The sequence below is a fragment of the Procambarus clarkii genome, chromosome 42 (assembly GCF_040958095.1).
Source record: "Procambarus clarkii isolate CNS0578487 chromosome 42, FALCON_Pclarkii_2.0, whole genome shotgun sequence".
NCBI classification, from domain to species: domain Eukaryota; kingdom Metazoa; phylum Arthropoda; class Malacostraca; order Decapoda; family Cambaridae; genus Procambarus; species Procambarus clarkii.
Genome location: NC_091191.1, coordinates 4,707,243 through 4,726,067, shown reverse-complemented (window position 1 = coordinate 4,726,067; position 18,825 = coordinate 4,707,243). Strand labels below are relative to the sequence as shown.

Genomic DNA, 18,825 nt, shown 5'->3' with positions numbered 1-18,825 from the left:
CCAATCCCAGCTTGTTTACATCCAGAGGTAATGGCGGCACCCATGTGATTGTTCTTTTTTAAACAACCTTTGCACTTTCTCGCTTTTATTTAGAGATTCTGGGAGCTGTTTCTATCTTGAAAATGCCAAACAATGTAGAAAAGATGTGAGTATCAATGTGTTTATTTTGTTAAGTTACGCATCACGAGAGCGCCCTGAAGAGGAAACTGCGAAGTAACGCCTCTGTAACAAAAATGTAAATTCACACGTTTTAAATCATAGCCTATGTAGAGTAATTTTTATTTTCCCAAATAATTCTTAACCTGAATTTATTTTACATTTTAATTATATGTACGAACTTGTATTCAGTGTGAATTTGAGATAGACACTATAGTGACAAGATGGACAGTGATCACTCACTAATCTAACTCAACAAAAATATTAGAACAAATATTTATGCTTTATATGTAGTGTACACAATGTGTGTGTGTGTGTGTGTGGTCATAGTTTAAATGCCAGCACAAGTTTTGGATAATTCTGAGTGGATCAGTACACTATTATAAAGAAAATCTGCAAATGTAGCTGTAAGATGTCAGAGTGAAATCACTCACCTTTCAGAGAATAATAATAATGAACAATTCGTTTTGTCGGGGCAGGAATCCTATATACAGTACTTTAGACGCCTCAAAGCTCCCCCCGCCTCCAAGGTTGAACTACTGACCTACCCAAGGATGCAATCCCACAACAGTTGCCTAACCTGGGTATCCATGAAATTAAATATTGTAAATTCAACTATATTAAAACTACCACCAATGCTTGCCAAACAGCATGCAACCTTGCATATTAATATCAGACCCTCTCGGTCAATATAGCAAGATATAAACCACTGAACATTGAGGGAAGATGCTGATGCCGATGTCCAACCAGAGCAAAGAAGCCTGGCTTTGGCTAGGCTAGAGGATCGTGAGCAGATATATAATATCCTATTTGTAAAGCTAGTTATAAAGAGCAAAAGGCATTTCTTGTTGAAAGCAAGTGGTGGTTATATACAGGGAGTGGCTTGCTTGCAAATGGGATGTTGTGCAGAAAGGCTTTTGTAAGTCATGTTGTTTGTAAGTTGGAATCAGATTTTTTATTGGTGCAATTATATAAAGGACATATGTTCTCAGTTCATCAAAAATTGTCATATAAAACCAAATTTTATTTTTTATATATAAAGAACAAACAGCGTTTTATTTACTTTAAATGATGGAGTTGTCCTGTTAGGCAGGCTTGAGAAATTTGGAGGCAGGAAAAGGTCTAATTACAAATATTGGAAGAGGTACCGTGGCAAAGTGGTAACACACTCACCTGGCGTTTCGCAAGTGCTTTGGCCTCAGTCCATATTCTTGGCCAGGGAGGATTTACTGGGCACTAATCCATAACTGTAGCCTCTGTTCACCCAGCAGTGAATGGGTACCTGGTTGTTAAACGATTTGGTGGGTTGTATTCCAGGGAACATTAGGATTAAGGACTTGCCTAAAATACTATGCATGCTAGTGGCTGTACAAGAATGCAAGAACTCTTGTATATATAAATAAATTAAAAAATTAAAAGGAGATTATGGAGCTCTTTCACCAAACATGTACAATCTGAATTGGTGGTATTCTCATATCAAATCCCTTGGTTTCAAGAGTAATGGGTTACCTCTTCCTTGGTATTGGTGCACCATTAACACTTTCTCTTCATATCTGCCATTAGTAAGGGCATTTTCCTCAAAAAACTGCAGAAATAGCCCCACAGAATGTACAACAGATGTATTGCTCCACATGGCACTAGGCCAGTGTGGGTCAACTGCAGAGCACCAGCATTCCTTTTTTGAGTTAAAAGCTGCACATTGTATTTTGGGTATGACAAAGTGTGTTCATATAGCATGTGTGTGTGTGTGCATTTTAGAGAGAAATACTGTATACTGTACAGTATGTAGTAGTGGAAAATAGGTTGGGAGTAAATACATTAAACAACTTATCAGAAAGACAGGATTCAAGAACTAATAACACGATCCTGCAGGCACAAATAATAAATAAAGCCACACATGCATCTACACAGGCAGCCCCACATAAAAAAAAAATATTGTGATGCATCACTACTTTTAATGCTAACTCAACATAAATTTTAGGAACCTCTGTACATTGGTGAAGAGTCCATTTAACATCATTTTATGAATTACTCCCATTTTTTCAGTCTTGTGTGTGGAGATGTTGTTGGAAATTTCAACCAGCTTTTTAAACGTGTTTCAAATGTGAATCAAAAGAACGGTCCATTTTCCATGCTGCTGTGTGTGGGAGACTTCTTTGGACCTGACAATTCACAGTGGATTCAGTACAAAAATGGTGATGTGAAAGGTAATCAATTTATTTCCTGATACTGAACTGTATTTTCATTCTCTTTCAGTTTAAGGAATATAATTACTAAAATGTATTAACTTCTTTGTCCATGTTTTTATACCACAAGAACTCTTTACTTTTTAGTAACATTTTTATCTTTATTGGAAAGAAATTGGTCAGTCTTAAGGTTTTGTTTTCAACTGTTATATTTACATTTATCAGCTCAAAAAATACCGTCATTACAGGATGGGTGCCAGCTATTTTTCAGTCTTGGGTATTCAGGATGGGTGCCAGTCATTCGAACATTGAGCACTAGCAGTTTTTCCTTGCATGGATACCAGCAATCCAATATCTTGTGCCTCTGAACTTGATCCTTTTATTTTAGACTTTAGTTCTTCTACTGCTTCCTGGGGTACAGCATCAAGTCCCTGCATTCTGACTAGTTGGCAATTCTGTATTCTACATGAGGAAGTGGCGGTAATTTTGCTAGATTTCTATCATGGATTGGAAGGAAGTTGTCCTTATTTTTAATGTCCTGATGACTAGGAAATCACTAGACTATGAAAATTGGTTTTGCACACTATATATATACAATACACAGGTGTTTTTCAGAAATGCCTTTTAAGACTATATTTTACATCCAGATTATATATATTAATGTTATCCATATGTTTAATGAATTGGGGTAAAATTGCATTATACTGCAAGATTGGAGGTCTTCTCACAGTAACAAACATAAATATAATAATTATTGCATGTAAATGCTTTTGGCCGCAAATAAACTCCTGTACATATAGACTGATCAGTACAGTACTTTCTTTAAGCTTGTAAATTACTAAAACATAAGAGAAAATATTATCCGTAGTATTTTGCAACATTTTATGGCTTTTTAATAGAACACCATCTATGAATTTTTAATTTATTTTGGCTTGTAAAATTCCAGTTCCTCTGCCGACTTACGTCTTGGGACCTAGCCATTTAGGGCACCACAGCAATTATCCCGACATGAAGGGCTGCGAGCTTTGTGAAAATGTTATATACCTGGGTAAGTGAAATACAGTGTACTGTACATTACAGTACAGTAATGTAGTACAGTACAAAGTATATTTGTACTGTACTACAAAATATTATATACTCATTATAAGTAATGAGTATATAATATATATATTATATACTCATTAATATACAGTATCTGCACTTATATTAGTATATACTGTATATTATACGTATTAGTTACATTAGTCTTTTTATATCCTGTAGGTGGATATTTTATAGTTTTGCTGTGTATATTTTAATGGACTATTTTCTTTCAGTACTTAAGCAATTAGAGAAGCATAATGTTCTTAGTTTGTTTATCCATTTACTTAAGTTACATACCTTAGTCCGTTAGCCAAATCTTTTTGATTGTTATTAGCTTGGCTAACTGTCAAATTTACTTGTAAAAATATCGATGAGTTTCATTGTTCCTCAGACCTGATTAACTTATAATGGCCATATTTTGATGTTTTTCTGCTATGCCTGGCTTCAACAGCAATTACTCAGTATATTCTTATCTTCATTCTCTTCACAACCAGTGTTGTGAGTCCCCTCATATTTGACCTGTAAACTAGTTTTGACGTGCTCTAGAACTGATTAACATAGATTGGTATGGCCTCTGACCTTTGGCTAAAAGGTTTTGCTGGATTTTGAAAGAGTGGCTGCCTAGTTCCAATGAACTACTTTAATAATAAAGGCATTATAGATTTATTAATGCACTATCAAACTCTCATCCATTTAAATTTTACACATATTTTGTCTGCCCTTAATTTTTGTGACTTATTTTAAGAATGCCTAAACTGGTTCTCATCAGACTTAACCTACTTTTGCATTGGTGCTGTTTGAAGACAATGGTGTCTGATTGCCTTTCTGATAAGTAATTGTATATAATGATAGGTCTTTATTTAGTGATGGTATCTCGACAAATTGGCAGTAATGCATAACAATACACTCATGCTATAAAACCATACAATTTTTTTTACTGTTCTCTACTGTATTAGCAGAATTTTAAAGAACATGAAAGTAATTACTATAGCACAAATTCTTAAAGATTTAGTTAATTCACTATTCTCACATCCCTGCATAGAACCAGGAATTTACTGTACAGTATGTACTATAGAATCATACACTGTAATTGCTGTTATTTAATACACCTCCCTTCTTATGTGTTGTTATAAAGCAAATAACTACTGTACAGTATCTCCATAATTTGATTCTTCATACAGCAGTTACCTTCTTTAGCAATAATATGTCATCAATTCTGTCCTACAGGCCCAAGTGGTATCTATCCTTGCACCAGTGGTTTGAGGATAATGTACCTGAGTGGGACGCAGGCCAGCACAAATAAGAAAAGTCCTGGTACATTCATCTTTGATGATATCGCTTCACTTGAAACTCAAGCTACTAGTAAACCAGCTATAGACATACTCATCTCTAGTCAGTGGCCAAGTGCTATCTGTAACTTTGCTAAGAAATGTGTGAGTGAATGTTTTTCTTTTGGGCATCATTACTTCAACTGAAGTTGTAGCAATTCCTGTAATAGTTTAATTTGTTTAGGTAAATTCAGTTGTCAGGTTTTATTTGACTAAGTTGTTGAAAAAAAAAAGAGATTCCCATAAATAGGAAACTAGGTGTTGTGTGAAGTTACTTTGTTACTACAAACCATATGGAGTTTGCCGAGTTTTCTGGGCATGCTCTATTTTTTCAGTTCCTCTGAGATTGGCTGCATAAAGGAGAGGTTGTGCTTATGTTTGATGTTAGGAGAATAGAGAAAGGAATGATAATAGCCTTGAAAGATGTGAACTGTAAATTGTAAAAATGAGGAATGTGTATGGCAGTTATTTGGTCATATTGAACAAATAGCTTACGATAGATTGGTGAAGAAAATGTATTCCAGTAAATTTGAGGTTTGGAGAAGGACGAAGTCCAACAAAATGGTTTAGTGTTAGGTAGTGGGGAGTGAGTGTGTGAACAGTGCACAAGAAGCATTTGGAAGTAAGGTTAGGTGGAATATTTTTGAAGAGGGAGTGAATATTTGACATACTGTATATATTCCATTAATTGTCATTTAAAGTACTACACACAGATGTATGAGGCAATGGATCACTGCTGTGAATGGTTAGCTGGGGTGGGTGCAGTCACAAGATGATATGAAGTGTATAATATATCAGCCCATCCTCCGGTTTTGGTTGTACTTATAGTAACGATTAGGACCATAGTATGTATACTGATGTACAGTGAAATTAGAAAATAGAAGTCTAAACTATTGAGTTGGACAAAACAGAAAACTATTTTTTACTTGTGTTGCTTTTACAAGCTAACCTAACCTGCATAGGCCTAATACACAATATCTAAGGCCTGTGCAGGCGATGAGTCACAATAACGTGGCTGAAGTATGTTGACCAGACCACACACTAGAAGGGGAAGGGACGGCGACGTTTCGGTCCATCCTGGACCATTCTCAATCGACTTGAGAATGATCCAGGACAGACCGAAATGTCGTCGTCCTTTCACCTTCCAGTGTGTGGTCTGGTCAACATCTAAGGCCTAATATAGTATGTGTGTATGCTGTACTAGGCAGAGGAATATTTATGTTTGTGTTCTAGCTTCATTTATTTGAAAAGAATTCCTTACTTGTCATTATACTACTATCTAAAAGCTAAGAACGTAAATTCTGACTATTGACGATCGTCACAATAGGTGCTATCTAAACAGGAGGATGGGTTGAATATATTTATCCTTCTTTCTATATGTTGTTATTTTTCTTCCAGGCTCATTTCTCTCCATCTCATGAAGGGGGGGGGGGGGAACAGGTTAATGGTGGCATTGATATGAATGATGGGGAAGTTGACTGATTTTGTGAACCATAGACAAAAAGTCAAGTAAGTGAAAAAGTTTTTTCAGTAATGTCAATGAGTATCAATGTTTCCAGGAAGGCTGTGATCCTGAGGTTACAGGATCAACCATGATATCAAGATTGGCATTCAAAGTGCGACCTCGATACCATTTTTCTGGAGTTGAAGGCGTATATTATGAGCGATTACCATATAGGTAAGCTAGCTGGAACTTATTCAAATATTTTGCATTCTTCTCTTTTTTTTCTGAGCTATAAACCAATAAGTGTTACTTGTTAGTCAGCATCTAACTAAAATAAATGGTATAACAATATTTTTATACGCAGGATTCTATATGCTAGTCTGACCCCACTAAACCCCACTGGTCTGACTACACTAAAGTTTAAGTGTTTAAATGTACACTTTAGTGTACATTTAACCACTTTTAAAATTTTAAAACCACTTAATTTTAAAAACTAATTTTTTATATATATATATATATATATATATATATATATATATATATATATATATATATATATATATATATACTGTATATATATATATATATATATATATATATATATATATATATATATATATACAAGAGTTGTTACATTCTTGTACAGCCACTAGTACGCGTAGCGTTTCGGGCAGGTCCCTGGAATACGATCCCCTGCCGCGAAGAATCGTTTTTTCATCCAAGTACACATTTTACTGTTGCGTTAAACAGAGGCTACAGTTAAGGAATTGCGCCCAGTAAATCCTCCCCGGCCAGGATACGAACCCATGACATAGCGCTCGCGGAACGCCAGGCGAGTGTCTTACCCCTACACCACGGAGACTGTTAAATTAGTGTTTAGTCCAAATCATACAGGGCTGGATTGAGAATAGTTCAGTGTCTCTTTCCCTATAGATGGCCAAGTGGAGGTTTTTTTTTAAATAACCCTTTCTGTCGAGGATGATAAAATTGCCCTGACCCTGGCTCAAGTCTGCTGAGTCCTGGAGGAGGAGGACTTTTGCCTAAGGAAGTGACCGAAAGACTTGCTTGGAAAAAAAAACTTTTCATATAAAAAGTTGTATTTTTCTGATAATTACCCAGTCAAATAAATTTAAACTCCAAATATCCATCTTTCTCTTCCTCGTCACATTCAAGTTATGTAATCAAATTTGTAAGTACAGTATTAGGTGATACATATTGCTATAGGATAATTACCAATTATGAATCTACGAGTGTATTAATTCATATTTTCTGTTTTTACTTGCCTAGGAACCACATAGTTTTGCAAGAAAAAACACGCCATGTCAGTCGCTTCATAGGATTAGCAAAAGTGGGAAATCCTGAGAAGCATAAATGGCTTTATGCCTTCAATATCACTCCCATGGTTCACTGCGATCAAGCAGAGCTCACAAAACAGCCTCCAGATGTCACTGAGTGTCCCTATTCAGATGGTAATATTGCTCAACAACCAAGACAGGTACAGTACATTTTAACACTGATTATTAAATTGTGACAGCAAGAAGTTGCTCTACAAGCATTCAGTATACAATAACTATCAAAGGTTAACATATTCCCCGGCTATTCTGCTTGCTTGTCCCATGGTTAGGTTCCACTGTTGACGGGGTCTACCAAGCAAATCATAGTCAAACAGGGTGAAATTGAGGTTTCCGAGAAGTTTGAGAAGTTAACTTTTGAGAAGTTGCCATGGGCAACTTATTTAAATCTTTGCACTTGGTCATACTGGCACAGACATGACATGTATTCTATGCAGCTGACTTTGGTAACATTGTTCTTCTAAATTGAACCTTCTAAGGAACCTCCCTTCATTACAAATTTTGTACTTGTGCTTTTATATCCTCTTTCATTTCTTTTAGTATTGTAAATGGTTCTCAAGAGCAAACTTATGAATACATTTGCTTAAGTTAATAATCTGCATAAAATTTAGCCATTTTTGACATTGTAGACAGCGGCACAAAGCACTGCAGCACAGTTCTTCTATGATATGAACCCCAAACCATACGATGATGGCAAAGGCAAGAGGAGAAGGGGAGAAGGAGACGAGAATGGACAAAAAAAACGGATGCCTCCTAAACCGACTGGTTAGTGCGTGTGGCATGTTCTGCTGATGCTGAAAATGAAATTGGATGGTCAAGTCTTGCTTATTTGAGGGATTTGGTAGTAGAGGTGTTTCAGTACAGTACATATTAATCATTAAGATATTCAAACAGTATATAAATTGAGACTATAAGTGCAAAATGTCTTTTTATGAGTACTGTATATGGACATGTATACTGTATTTACAGTGTGTATTTAGTATTTGTCTGCAGAATTGAGCTATTTGCTCTTGGACCCTGCCATTCTAACCAATCTATTTTTTCCTCAATTATATCAACTTCATATATTTCTAATACACACGCGCACACACACCCACATCACCAGGAAGTAGCCTGTAGCAGCTGTCTAACTCCCAAGTACCTATTTACTCTTAGGTCCTAATGGCCCCGGGTTCGATTCCCAGCCGAGGCGGAAACAAATGGGGAGAGTTTTTCACCCTGATGGTCCTGTTCACCTACCTTGAGGTTACTTTGAGGTGCTTCCGGGGCTTAGCGTCCCCGCGGCCCGGTCGTCGACCAGGCCTCCTGGTTGCTGGACAGCCTGGTTGATCAGTCCAGCAACCAGGAGGCCTGGTCGACGACCGGGCCGCGGGGACGCTAAGCATTTTCACAAGCCCCGGAAGCACCTCAAGGTAACCTCAAGGTAGGTGAACAGGACCATCAGGGTGAAAAACTCTCCCCATTTGTTTCCGCCTCGGCCGGGAATCGAACCCGGGGCCCTTAGGACTACGACCCTCGAGTGCTGTCCACTCAGCCACGAGGCCCCATAGATGTATGTGTGAAGATGCTTGTGTAGCTGACATGCATTTACTTCTGTACAGTATATACAAGTGTATATAATAAAAGTGTACTTGAATATTCACTTTGCACAGATTCACGTACACTTCTTGCATATTATCACACACATGTATTCATTTTCACAAACACAAACAGAAAGATTTCATTAAATGTATACTGTTTACATAAACATATATATAGACATAAACATATGTCTATATTTCAGTAATTATATTTCTGCTTTAGTTCTGTTGGAAGATAATTAAATAGCTTTAATAGGATAATTGGAGCAAATACTTGTTTGTAAATATAACATGCATAATCGCTTACTAAGTGGCCATTTGCAATTTAGCAGTGAAGAAAGTTTACAAGCTGTTCTCACAATATTGCCACTAGCAATTGCTGTCACTTCTCACACTTGCTGGGCACTTGCATACTTGTTGGGCACGCTCCAGTCTGCACATAAAGTATTTTCTTCACTAACCAGCCTCTCGTACTTTTAACACTGTCTCACTTAAGCAAGCCATCCACTGCAGTACCTCACTTCTTCATGTGACTTGGTGTAGAGCTTCCCACAAGTTGTAATCTTAAAAAAATATTTATATGGATGAATAATTAGTACTGTAAATACAGTACTGTATATGTATTTAACTACAGTATTGACACTTTTATTCAGTAGCATTTAGTGAAATTTTGTATTAGTGTTTAGTAAGAATGTCTTGTAAAATGAGTTTTGGAACATGTTTTGGAACATTGGAACAGTGAGCAGTCATAATTCATTGCAAAACAGAAACATATTGCATGTCTTTGAGCATGCCAGATCACTTCAAATGCATCATCTTGTTAGTATGAAGCTTTATTTGCATTACTGTCCACTTGCAGTAAAATGTGTTTTAAATATTTTATTTTTAATGTATTCCTAATATTTTAATTTGAGTATACAAATATTTTGACAAGATCCCAAGTAATGTACTGTATTTAGATTTTATAGCAAACTTTGATGACTTCAGGTCCATGCTGGTTCTGCCTGGCCAGCCCAGAAGTAGAGAAGCACTTGGTGGTGAGTGTGGGGGATCATGTGTACCTGGCTCTAGCAAAGGGTGGCCTTGTACCTCAGCATTTGCTCATCTTGCCCATAACCCACTTCCAGAGTACTCCAGACCTGGATGATGACAGCAGAGAAGGTAAATACTGCAATATATCTTTTATCTCTTAAAATGATTTGGCATCATTCATTTTGACACTAATTTGCTAGTACAGCAATATCATCTCGTAATTGTATACTGCAATCTAAATTTTCATCAAATTATAGAAATATAACTCTGTGGGTATTGTCTAATTTATCATTAACACTTACCTGAACATCAAATTTTCATCCGATACTTGCATTATCATAAATGTAACGTTAAACTCTTAGACAAAATTATGCTGTTTTCAGTAACTTTCTTTGTATTACATATACCTTAACACATTCTTGTGTTCCCCCAGTTCGTTAAGTTGAATGCCATATGAATACATGTATAATTCATATGCAGTACTGTACAGTATATTTAATTGATATTTTTGTTTGTTTGTATAATTCACAATTAAATTTATAATTTTAACTTATCCTCACAGAAGTTGAGAAGTTCAAAAAGGCACTGAAAAGAATGTTTAAAAAGAAAGGCAAAGATGTTGTTTTCTTTGAGAGGAATTACCGCACTCAGCATTTACAAGTTCAAGTTGTTCCAATACCTGCCGAAGCTGCCTCTCAAGTCAGAGAGATATTCATGGTTTGTATATTGTTGAGCTTCTAAGGAAGATTATTTCTGTTACACAGATTTTTAACATACACTGTAGTCAGTTTACAAATGCAAAGGGTATCTATATTATCACAAGCGAACTCTTATCTTTATCTTGTTTGGCTAATTACATATTCCTGCTCCTTTAATGTCAGATTTCAATTCAGTATATTAGTTAATTTTGGCTAATGGTGCAGAAACCTTGCAGAATTTACAATACTGTACTTGCTTTAATGTATTGTACATGCTGAAAATTATTTAAAAGTAATACTTATATAAATCCTAATATATTGTACATTTTATTTAGTGACAGTTCAGTATTTCTTGTATTTCATGTCTTAATGTCATATTTCTGGATATAATAAATAATTGACTTAACATTTCCAGGATGTGGCAGAGGATAATGGCATCGAGTTGGATGAAATTCCAAAGTTATCAGATATTGCACAAGTAGCACCGGCAGGAACACCATTCTTTTATGCTGAACTTCCCACTGGTGAAAAGCTCTATCACAGAATTAGGAAAAGCTTTCCACTTCAGTTTGGAAGGTAGGATATAAATGGCATGCTATAGAGCTCTGCTTACCATAAATAGGCTATAGAATACCTGTAAAATATTATATGTGAAATTACTAATGAAGCTGAGAGAGAGAGAGAGAGAGAACGAGAGAGAGAGAGAACGAGAGAGAGAGAGAACGAGAGAGAGAGAGAGAGAGAGAGAGAGAGAGAGAGAGAGAGAGAGAACGAGAGAGAGAGAACGAGAGAGAGAACGAGAGAGAGAACGAGAGAGAGAGAGAGAGAGAACGAGAGAGAGAGAGAGAGAGAGAACGAGAGAGAGAGAGAGAGAGAGAACGAGAGAGAGAGAGAGAGAGAACGAGAACGAACGAACGAACCAAATAGGGATGTCGAAATGCAGTACAGTACATACATTATGTGGAATAAGACTGAAGGACAATGTAACGGAGGTGATTTAAATTTTAAAGATGAGAATTCAAAAAGAAAGTGAAGATGAATTCTCCAATATGAATCAATAATGGAAGCTTTAAATAAAAGATAGGATGCAGTAATATCAAAATTCCAATACATTACAATGAAGTTTATGCATTTTGGCTTGTAGAGTTCTAAATTTTTTCCTTATATTCATGTATACTGCATATGGTTCTCATATGCATTTACTAATAATACCTTTGGTAGTCTTGTGCCATATTTTAAAATCCAACACATAACAGATAATCTGTCTCATGCTGTATATCTCACGCTATATAAATAAGAATTAAATCTCTTCCTTGAATCCACTTAATATTTATTCTGTTAAAATGTATGCAATGAAACAATTTGTCTTTCCAGAGAGGTGTTAGCAAGTCCCCCAATACTAAATGTTCCAGAGCTAGTTGACTGGCGTGAATGCAAGAGTTCCAAAGAAGAGGAAACAAAGCTTCGCAACAAAATCCGGGATGCATTTGAACCATTTGACTTTACCTTAGAGGATGAAGATGAATAATTGATGATGTCTTTTTTTTTCAACTGTTCTGTTACTGACTGAATGATCCTAAAGTTTTTAATTATTTTTATAAAAATGCTTATTTGCTCATATTTGGTTACTTATACCCCTTTAACAATCCATAGGAGGCTGCATAGAGTATTTTCCAAGCTTAAAATCATCATAATAATCATCATCATCATATGCATCATCTTCATCCTCCTCATATTTATTATCTTCATCATCATGCCTCTCCTTCATCATTATCATACTTATCTACATCATCATCCTCACCATCTAAACATTTTTCAACTGCTTTCCAGGGTCACCTTCATATTGCCCATTTTGTTGGCTTGGTCTTTTCTTTTTCTCATCTTGGGTGACACTGCTCGGTGATCAGTTTATTAGACAAAACCGCTAACCATAAATCAGCATGAAAATATTTTATTCGACAAAACTACTAACCATAAATCAACATGAAAATGAAGATATTGATAAATTTCAGTCACATATCAACAAATTCCAGTTTATAGTACTGTACTGTACTGAACTATAGTATGGAAAAAAAAACTTAATTTGAGTGTAGGAAATGTGTTCTTTTCCACACTCATTTATCCATCTCATTTCAAGACCATGCCATAACATTATGAAACTATACACAAATATAGGGGGTGTAGGTATAAAAAAATAAAATTAGTAAAATATTTATAAATGTTTTACTCAAAAATTGAAGAAGATGAATTAGCTAATATTATGAGAGCTTAACTATTTAATGTGTAAGAGAGAAATAAATAAGTGCATCGTACTTGTGTTGGTGCTCAAGATGAACAGGGATGCCATCTGGTTGGTGAAACACTACAGTAGATATATAATAGATTGCAGATTTCCCACTTTCTGTGCCACAGGTAAATGTTATTACCGAATTTGATTCGCTGAACAACATGGTCTCGTGTCAAGGCAGACCTGCAAAACAGCTACTACCCAAGATAATATAATCATAAGCAACAAACAAAATTCTCCTGGAGAGGGGGTAGACAACCTGTGCTTCATGTGGATGTTGAGAGGCAATATTGCATGAACATACAGGCTAAGTTATACTAAGTGTACTATATTATACTGTATACTAAGAGATATAGTGGGTTAGATTATCTAAAATGTTCTGATTTTGAGAAACAATTGGCTCACCGACATAAATGATCTATTTAACAAGAAGAACACTGATTCAGTGAACTTCCATTCTGAATTTGAGGGCAAACAGAATTCCCTGGAGTAGAAGCACTAAGGGACAGCGAGAACAAACAAGTTTGTCTTCAAGATACATGAAGATGTGCCATCTCATGAGACTGCAAAGGCTTAAGCTATAGACTACAGTACTTGATAATTTATATTAGCATGAATGGTGCTTATTATGCTGAACTTATTCAAAGATTGTAATTTTATCCTGGAGAAGCAATAATACAAGCTCAGATGTGGAGTTCTTCATGCCAGCCAATTTGCCATGACTGCTATGCAAGTGTGTGTTGATACTGTATTACTATCTCACCTACTTTTTTCATGAGATCTATCACCCAATACAGGACACTCATTTTGTCATCTCATCCAGTCACTATCTGGCAAGCAATTTGTTGAGGATGTTGTATCGACAACAACTTTAGAGATAATTTTAGGAACTGGAATATAATTTTAAGAGAAAAGACAAATTTATAAAACTTAGAGACATTATATTGAATAATGTTGTGTATATTGTATCTGAACATTAGCATATGGACCCTGGTGAGTGGTAAGATACCCGTACTGCACTTCGCGAGCGATTTGGCCTGGGTTTGTATTATGGCTGGGGAGGATTGACTAGGCACCAATCCTTAACTGTATACCTTTGTTCACCCAGCAGTGAACGGGTACCTGGCTGTTAAACGATTTGGCGGGTCGTAGTCCAGGGAAAATTAAGATGTCCAAAATGCTATGCATGCTAGTGGCTGTACAAAGAATGTAAGAACTCATGTATATAAAAATAAAATAATGTATAATCTACCTACCTCCATTTCTCTCCCTATCTTTCACTCTTTCTATTTCTTTCTTTTGCTCTTTTTAATGACCCAACTATACCGTTGTAACTGTTCATGATACAATGATGACCTTTTTTGTTGTTAAATAGTGTCACAAAATTTGGGTCTCTACATCAGTGATCATGATCACAGACGGGTCAGATTTGTCTACACATTAGGCATGCATACATACATACATATTCTACATACTGCATAGTTTTTTAATTGGCTTGAGAGTTTTAAGTATTTCTTCTGATGGATTGTGCCAATTTTATTAAGTAATAGATTAATGCCATAAGATGTATTTGTGAAACTTGTATCTTTCATTAATAATTTAAAAGTTTCATAAGAATATTGGCTGGTTACACAAAAATGTGAGGAAAAGCAGAGTCCACATTTTAGTTAAGAATTTATGCACAGTAGTGTCAGGTGTATTTAAAAATATGCAGAAATTTACAAAGAAGTCTTCCTGTTGTGTGATAAGAGGGTGGACCCCAACTTAGTAACTTTATTTTGATTTTGAAAAGTCTTTTCATTTGTTATGTGTACAGTATAGAGACAATTAGACACGTATGTTTGATATGCCAGTCATTTTATATGTTGTTTAAAAATACTTTAAAAGTTTGAGTATAAACAATACTTGAGATGGTTTTAAGCAGTGAATGATGAGAGCCATAACTTATAAATGTATAATAAAATTTACTGGAAAGCTGGAAGAGATTAGAGTATCAGTGTCAAAGTTAAAATGTGGGAAAGCAGCAGGTATGGATTTTTTTAATTCAGTAGCGAAAGAATTATAATAAGTGTGGATCTGTGAAGAAAGCCTGGTTAAACAGCTGTTGATGATAAGAGAAAAGTTAATTTTATGGATCCAAAGTGATCCAAATCCAAAAATATACTGTATTACTCAGTGACATGGAGGTTGGTTCCCACTTAGGATAGCTGCCAGAATTTCAGGGTTTTAAGATGCCTTGAGTGGAGTGATGATAATTTGAACTACCTCATCCCTTTGAGTGTATTTATATCTAAATAAACTTTTTTTTTTTTATTTACAAATTCACACTTTATAATTGGCATTGCATGCACCCATGTATTGCTGAACCAACAAAAATTATACCATTTGAAGCTAAACAAAATTAATTCTATAATGTTCCCTTGTTAAGTATGTGACTATTTTAATTGATGAAAGAAATTAAAATACAGTACTATGTTAAAGATCAGTTTGTTATTTTCTAAAAAGGCCTATAACTGATTTTGTATTTATAGTGTAATAAACACTTGCAAAAGCCCTTAAAAATACAGATGCTGATAAACACTTGCTTTTACAGACTTTTTTTCAGCCCAACCACTTGGGCTGGACGTAAAGCAACGGTCTCGCTTCATGCAGGTCGGCTTTCAATCACCGACCATCCAATTGGTTGGGCATCATTCCTATCCCCTATCCCATCCCAAATCACTATACTGACCACTTCCCAGTGCTATATAGTCGTAATGGTTTGGTACTTTCCCCGATAATTCCCTTTTACTATTATTTTATAATTTAATAATTGACATGACAAACTTATTTTGATACCATATATAGTATGGAAAACTGCAAAAGCCCTGAAAAAATATAGATGCTGAATTTTAGAAACCATAAAATACTTTGCAGTACCTGGTCCCTAAATGTAGTAGCTGCAATGTATGATTGATAATTAAGAGGAATTGATTGAACAAATAAATGAATTTTGTTCATTTAATTAAGAGGAATCTGCATATTTAGAGAAAAAACAAGTAGACATAATGGGTTTTTTCCCCGTGGGGTCCTATTGGTGAAATTTTACATGGGTACTATTAAGGAAAAGGTCCTTATTGACATGGATCTTAAGCCTGACGTCAACTGTAGGTATGTTAGTGACATCATCTAGCGGGTACTCAACATGGAACACTTGCTACAGCTTAACGAATCTTTCAAGTAACATTCCATGCTCAATTTCATTTACAAGATGGAGTGTGTTATGGTAAGCTGTCTTTCATAGATGTAAACCTCAAAAAGGAATGGTGACATTCACAGCAAGGGACTAATCTAGAAATGTTCCCTAATGATAGTAATGAGTGCCCTGACCAGTATAAGTGAAGCATTGTTGATGCTCCAGTCAACTGGGCTCTTCCAAGTCTGTCCCATCTATTAAACTTTTTACAGAAATGTGACCCCTACCGACACTAACCAGATTCAATTCATCATTTACTACAAGGAATCACTTTAAAAAGAGACAACGAACATCTATACCTTAACATGCCCACTAGGGACTATCAACCCCAATGATCTCAATATATAGGCATGACACAAACGTCTCTTTCAAGACTCCAGACTTTTTTGTTGTTGTTGCCGCTGGAGGCGGCTAGTTTATTTTGCCAGACTGTATGAATAACCAGGCTTTATCAAAGAACATAATTTCTACACAGACCCAAATTAACACCAGAGATATCTTGACCAACATTAAAATAATTGACAGATACAATGACAACAGAATTTTAGACATGGGTGAGGAACTACATGTATTAAACTACACTCGTCCAACTATCAACAGACAGCTTACACTTAGGTACAGCCTACCATCCTCAAGACAAACTATGCAAGTCACTCACGTGCTCCAACCAACATCAACTGTGTAGCCTCCCTCACTTCACCTCATCTTACGCGGTTATATATATATACTGTAGCTTCAACTAATTGCCTTTAGCGACTGCTCCAAGATACAAAGGAATCAACATAACTTTAAACTGGATCCCATCCCATATTGGAATCCCATTAAATGAAAAAGCTGATGATATTGCTAAATTGGCAACTCGTCATCCAGTGATACATAAAACAATTCAACCCAGCCTAGAGAACATAAAAAACATCATCACCAAAAAACTCTCACATCTCAACAAAGCCGACCTACACCAGAGAATAGCTGAAGGTTCGCTATCTGCAACATGGTATCTTCAGGCAACCAAATTAGAAAGGTTAAATATCCCAAAAGGAATTCACAGGGAAATAGCAGTTAGGTTATATAGACTACGTCTAGGTTACAGATGCAACTGGGAGATTGGTGAACCCCGACAGAGAGAGTGCATCTTCTGCCAAACTGTCACAGAAAAGCCATTACTTCACTATCTTCTGGAATGTGAAGCAACCAATGACCTTAGAAGAGCTTTAAGAGTTCCTGAATCATGCAGCGGCCACCCTGAAGCCATCAACACAGCCACTCTCCTGGTCAACAAAGGTGTCCAGCAGCTGGACACCCTCATAAAGACTGTGAAGCAGTATCCTCCCCCGCGATAACAGCTTGATGGTTAAATGCAACCTCAGAATACTGAGAAAAAAAAAATTGTACCACTTACGGGCTATTCATGCCCGTGCCACCTCTTGGGTGGCTTAATCTTTATCAATCATCAATCAACTAATTTATCACCGCTCCTATGCCAGGTAAGTCCACTACGGGCTCACTATAGTCCGTGCTACTTGCCCCGCTCCTGTGCCAGGTAAGTTACGGGCTCACCATAGCCCGTGCTACTTGAAACTCGTTCCGAGTAGCTGAATCTAAAACAACAACAACTAATTTATATTTTACAGGCTCACTATAGCCCATGCTACATTGAATTTTTTTCAGAGTTGCTAAATCTAAAACAACAACATAATTGACGCTTACTTGTACACATCTGCAGTCGCCAATGGTACCTAACATACGCGTAACTATACATAGAATATTTGTGTAATAATATTAATTTATATATGAGAACAAACCAATTTTTAATACACTGTATGTTAAAATGGATGAATGCGTCTGGGGAGGGAGGCCGCTGCTTTAAACAGCCTAGTATGAGGACGGGTTGCCTCAGACTAAGCTCGTTAAAATTGTACTTACCTAGTTGAGCTCTGGCTCTTTGGTCCCGCCTCTCAACTGTCATTCAACTGGTGTGCAGGTTCCTTAGCCTACTGGGCTCTATCATATATACACTTGAAACTGTGTATGGAGTCTGCCTCCACCACATCACTTCCTAATGCATTCCATTTGTCTACTACTCTGACAATGAAAGAAGTCTTTCTAACGTCTCTATGGCACATATGGGCATTCAGTTTCCACCTGTGTCCCCTAGCAACCCGTTCTCGCACTTTCTTACAGTCAATATTGACTTATTAAATATGTGCATATGTGACATACTAATTTAGTGTGAATATTTTAGTTTACCTTGAAAAGCTTCATAGAAAACACCGACCTTACCTAACCTTCTTAGTATGTTAAGATAAGCATCTTATTGCTTCGTAATTACAATTATTACTTAACCTATACCTATAATAGGTTAAGTAATAATTGTAATTACAAAGCAATAAGATGCTTATCTTAACATACTAAGAAGGTTACGTAAGGTCGGTGTTTTCTATGAA

The 18,825-nt window shown here is 36.1% G+C and overlaps 1 protein-coding gene across 1 annotated transcript; it reads left to right on the top strand.

Moving 5' to 3' along the window:
• Positions 1 to 10: 10 nt before the first annotated feature.
• Positions 11 to 14,397, top strand: LOC123770353 (CWF19-like protein 1). Its single transcript, XM_045762177.2, has 11 exons — positions 11 to 145; positions 2,203 to 2,363; positions 3,289 to 3,390; positions 4,653 to 4,858; positions 6,313 to 6,431; positions 7,485 to 7,692; positions 8,179 to 8,314; positions 10,117 to 10,290; positions 10,724 to 10,878; positions 11,275 to 11,435; positions 12,234 to 14,397. Exons 1-11 carry the CDS (start codon positions 123 to 125, stop codon positions 12,385 to 12,387), a joined length of 1,599 nt encoding a protein of 532 aa, XP_045618133.1. The 5' UTR covers positions 11 to 122; the 3' UTR covers positions 12,388 to 14,397.
• Positions 14,398 to 18,825: the final 4,428 nt, after the last annotated feature.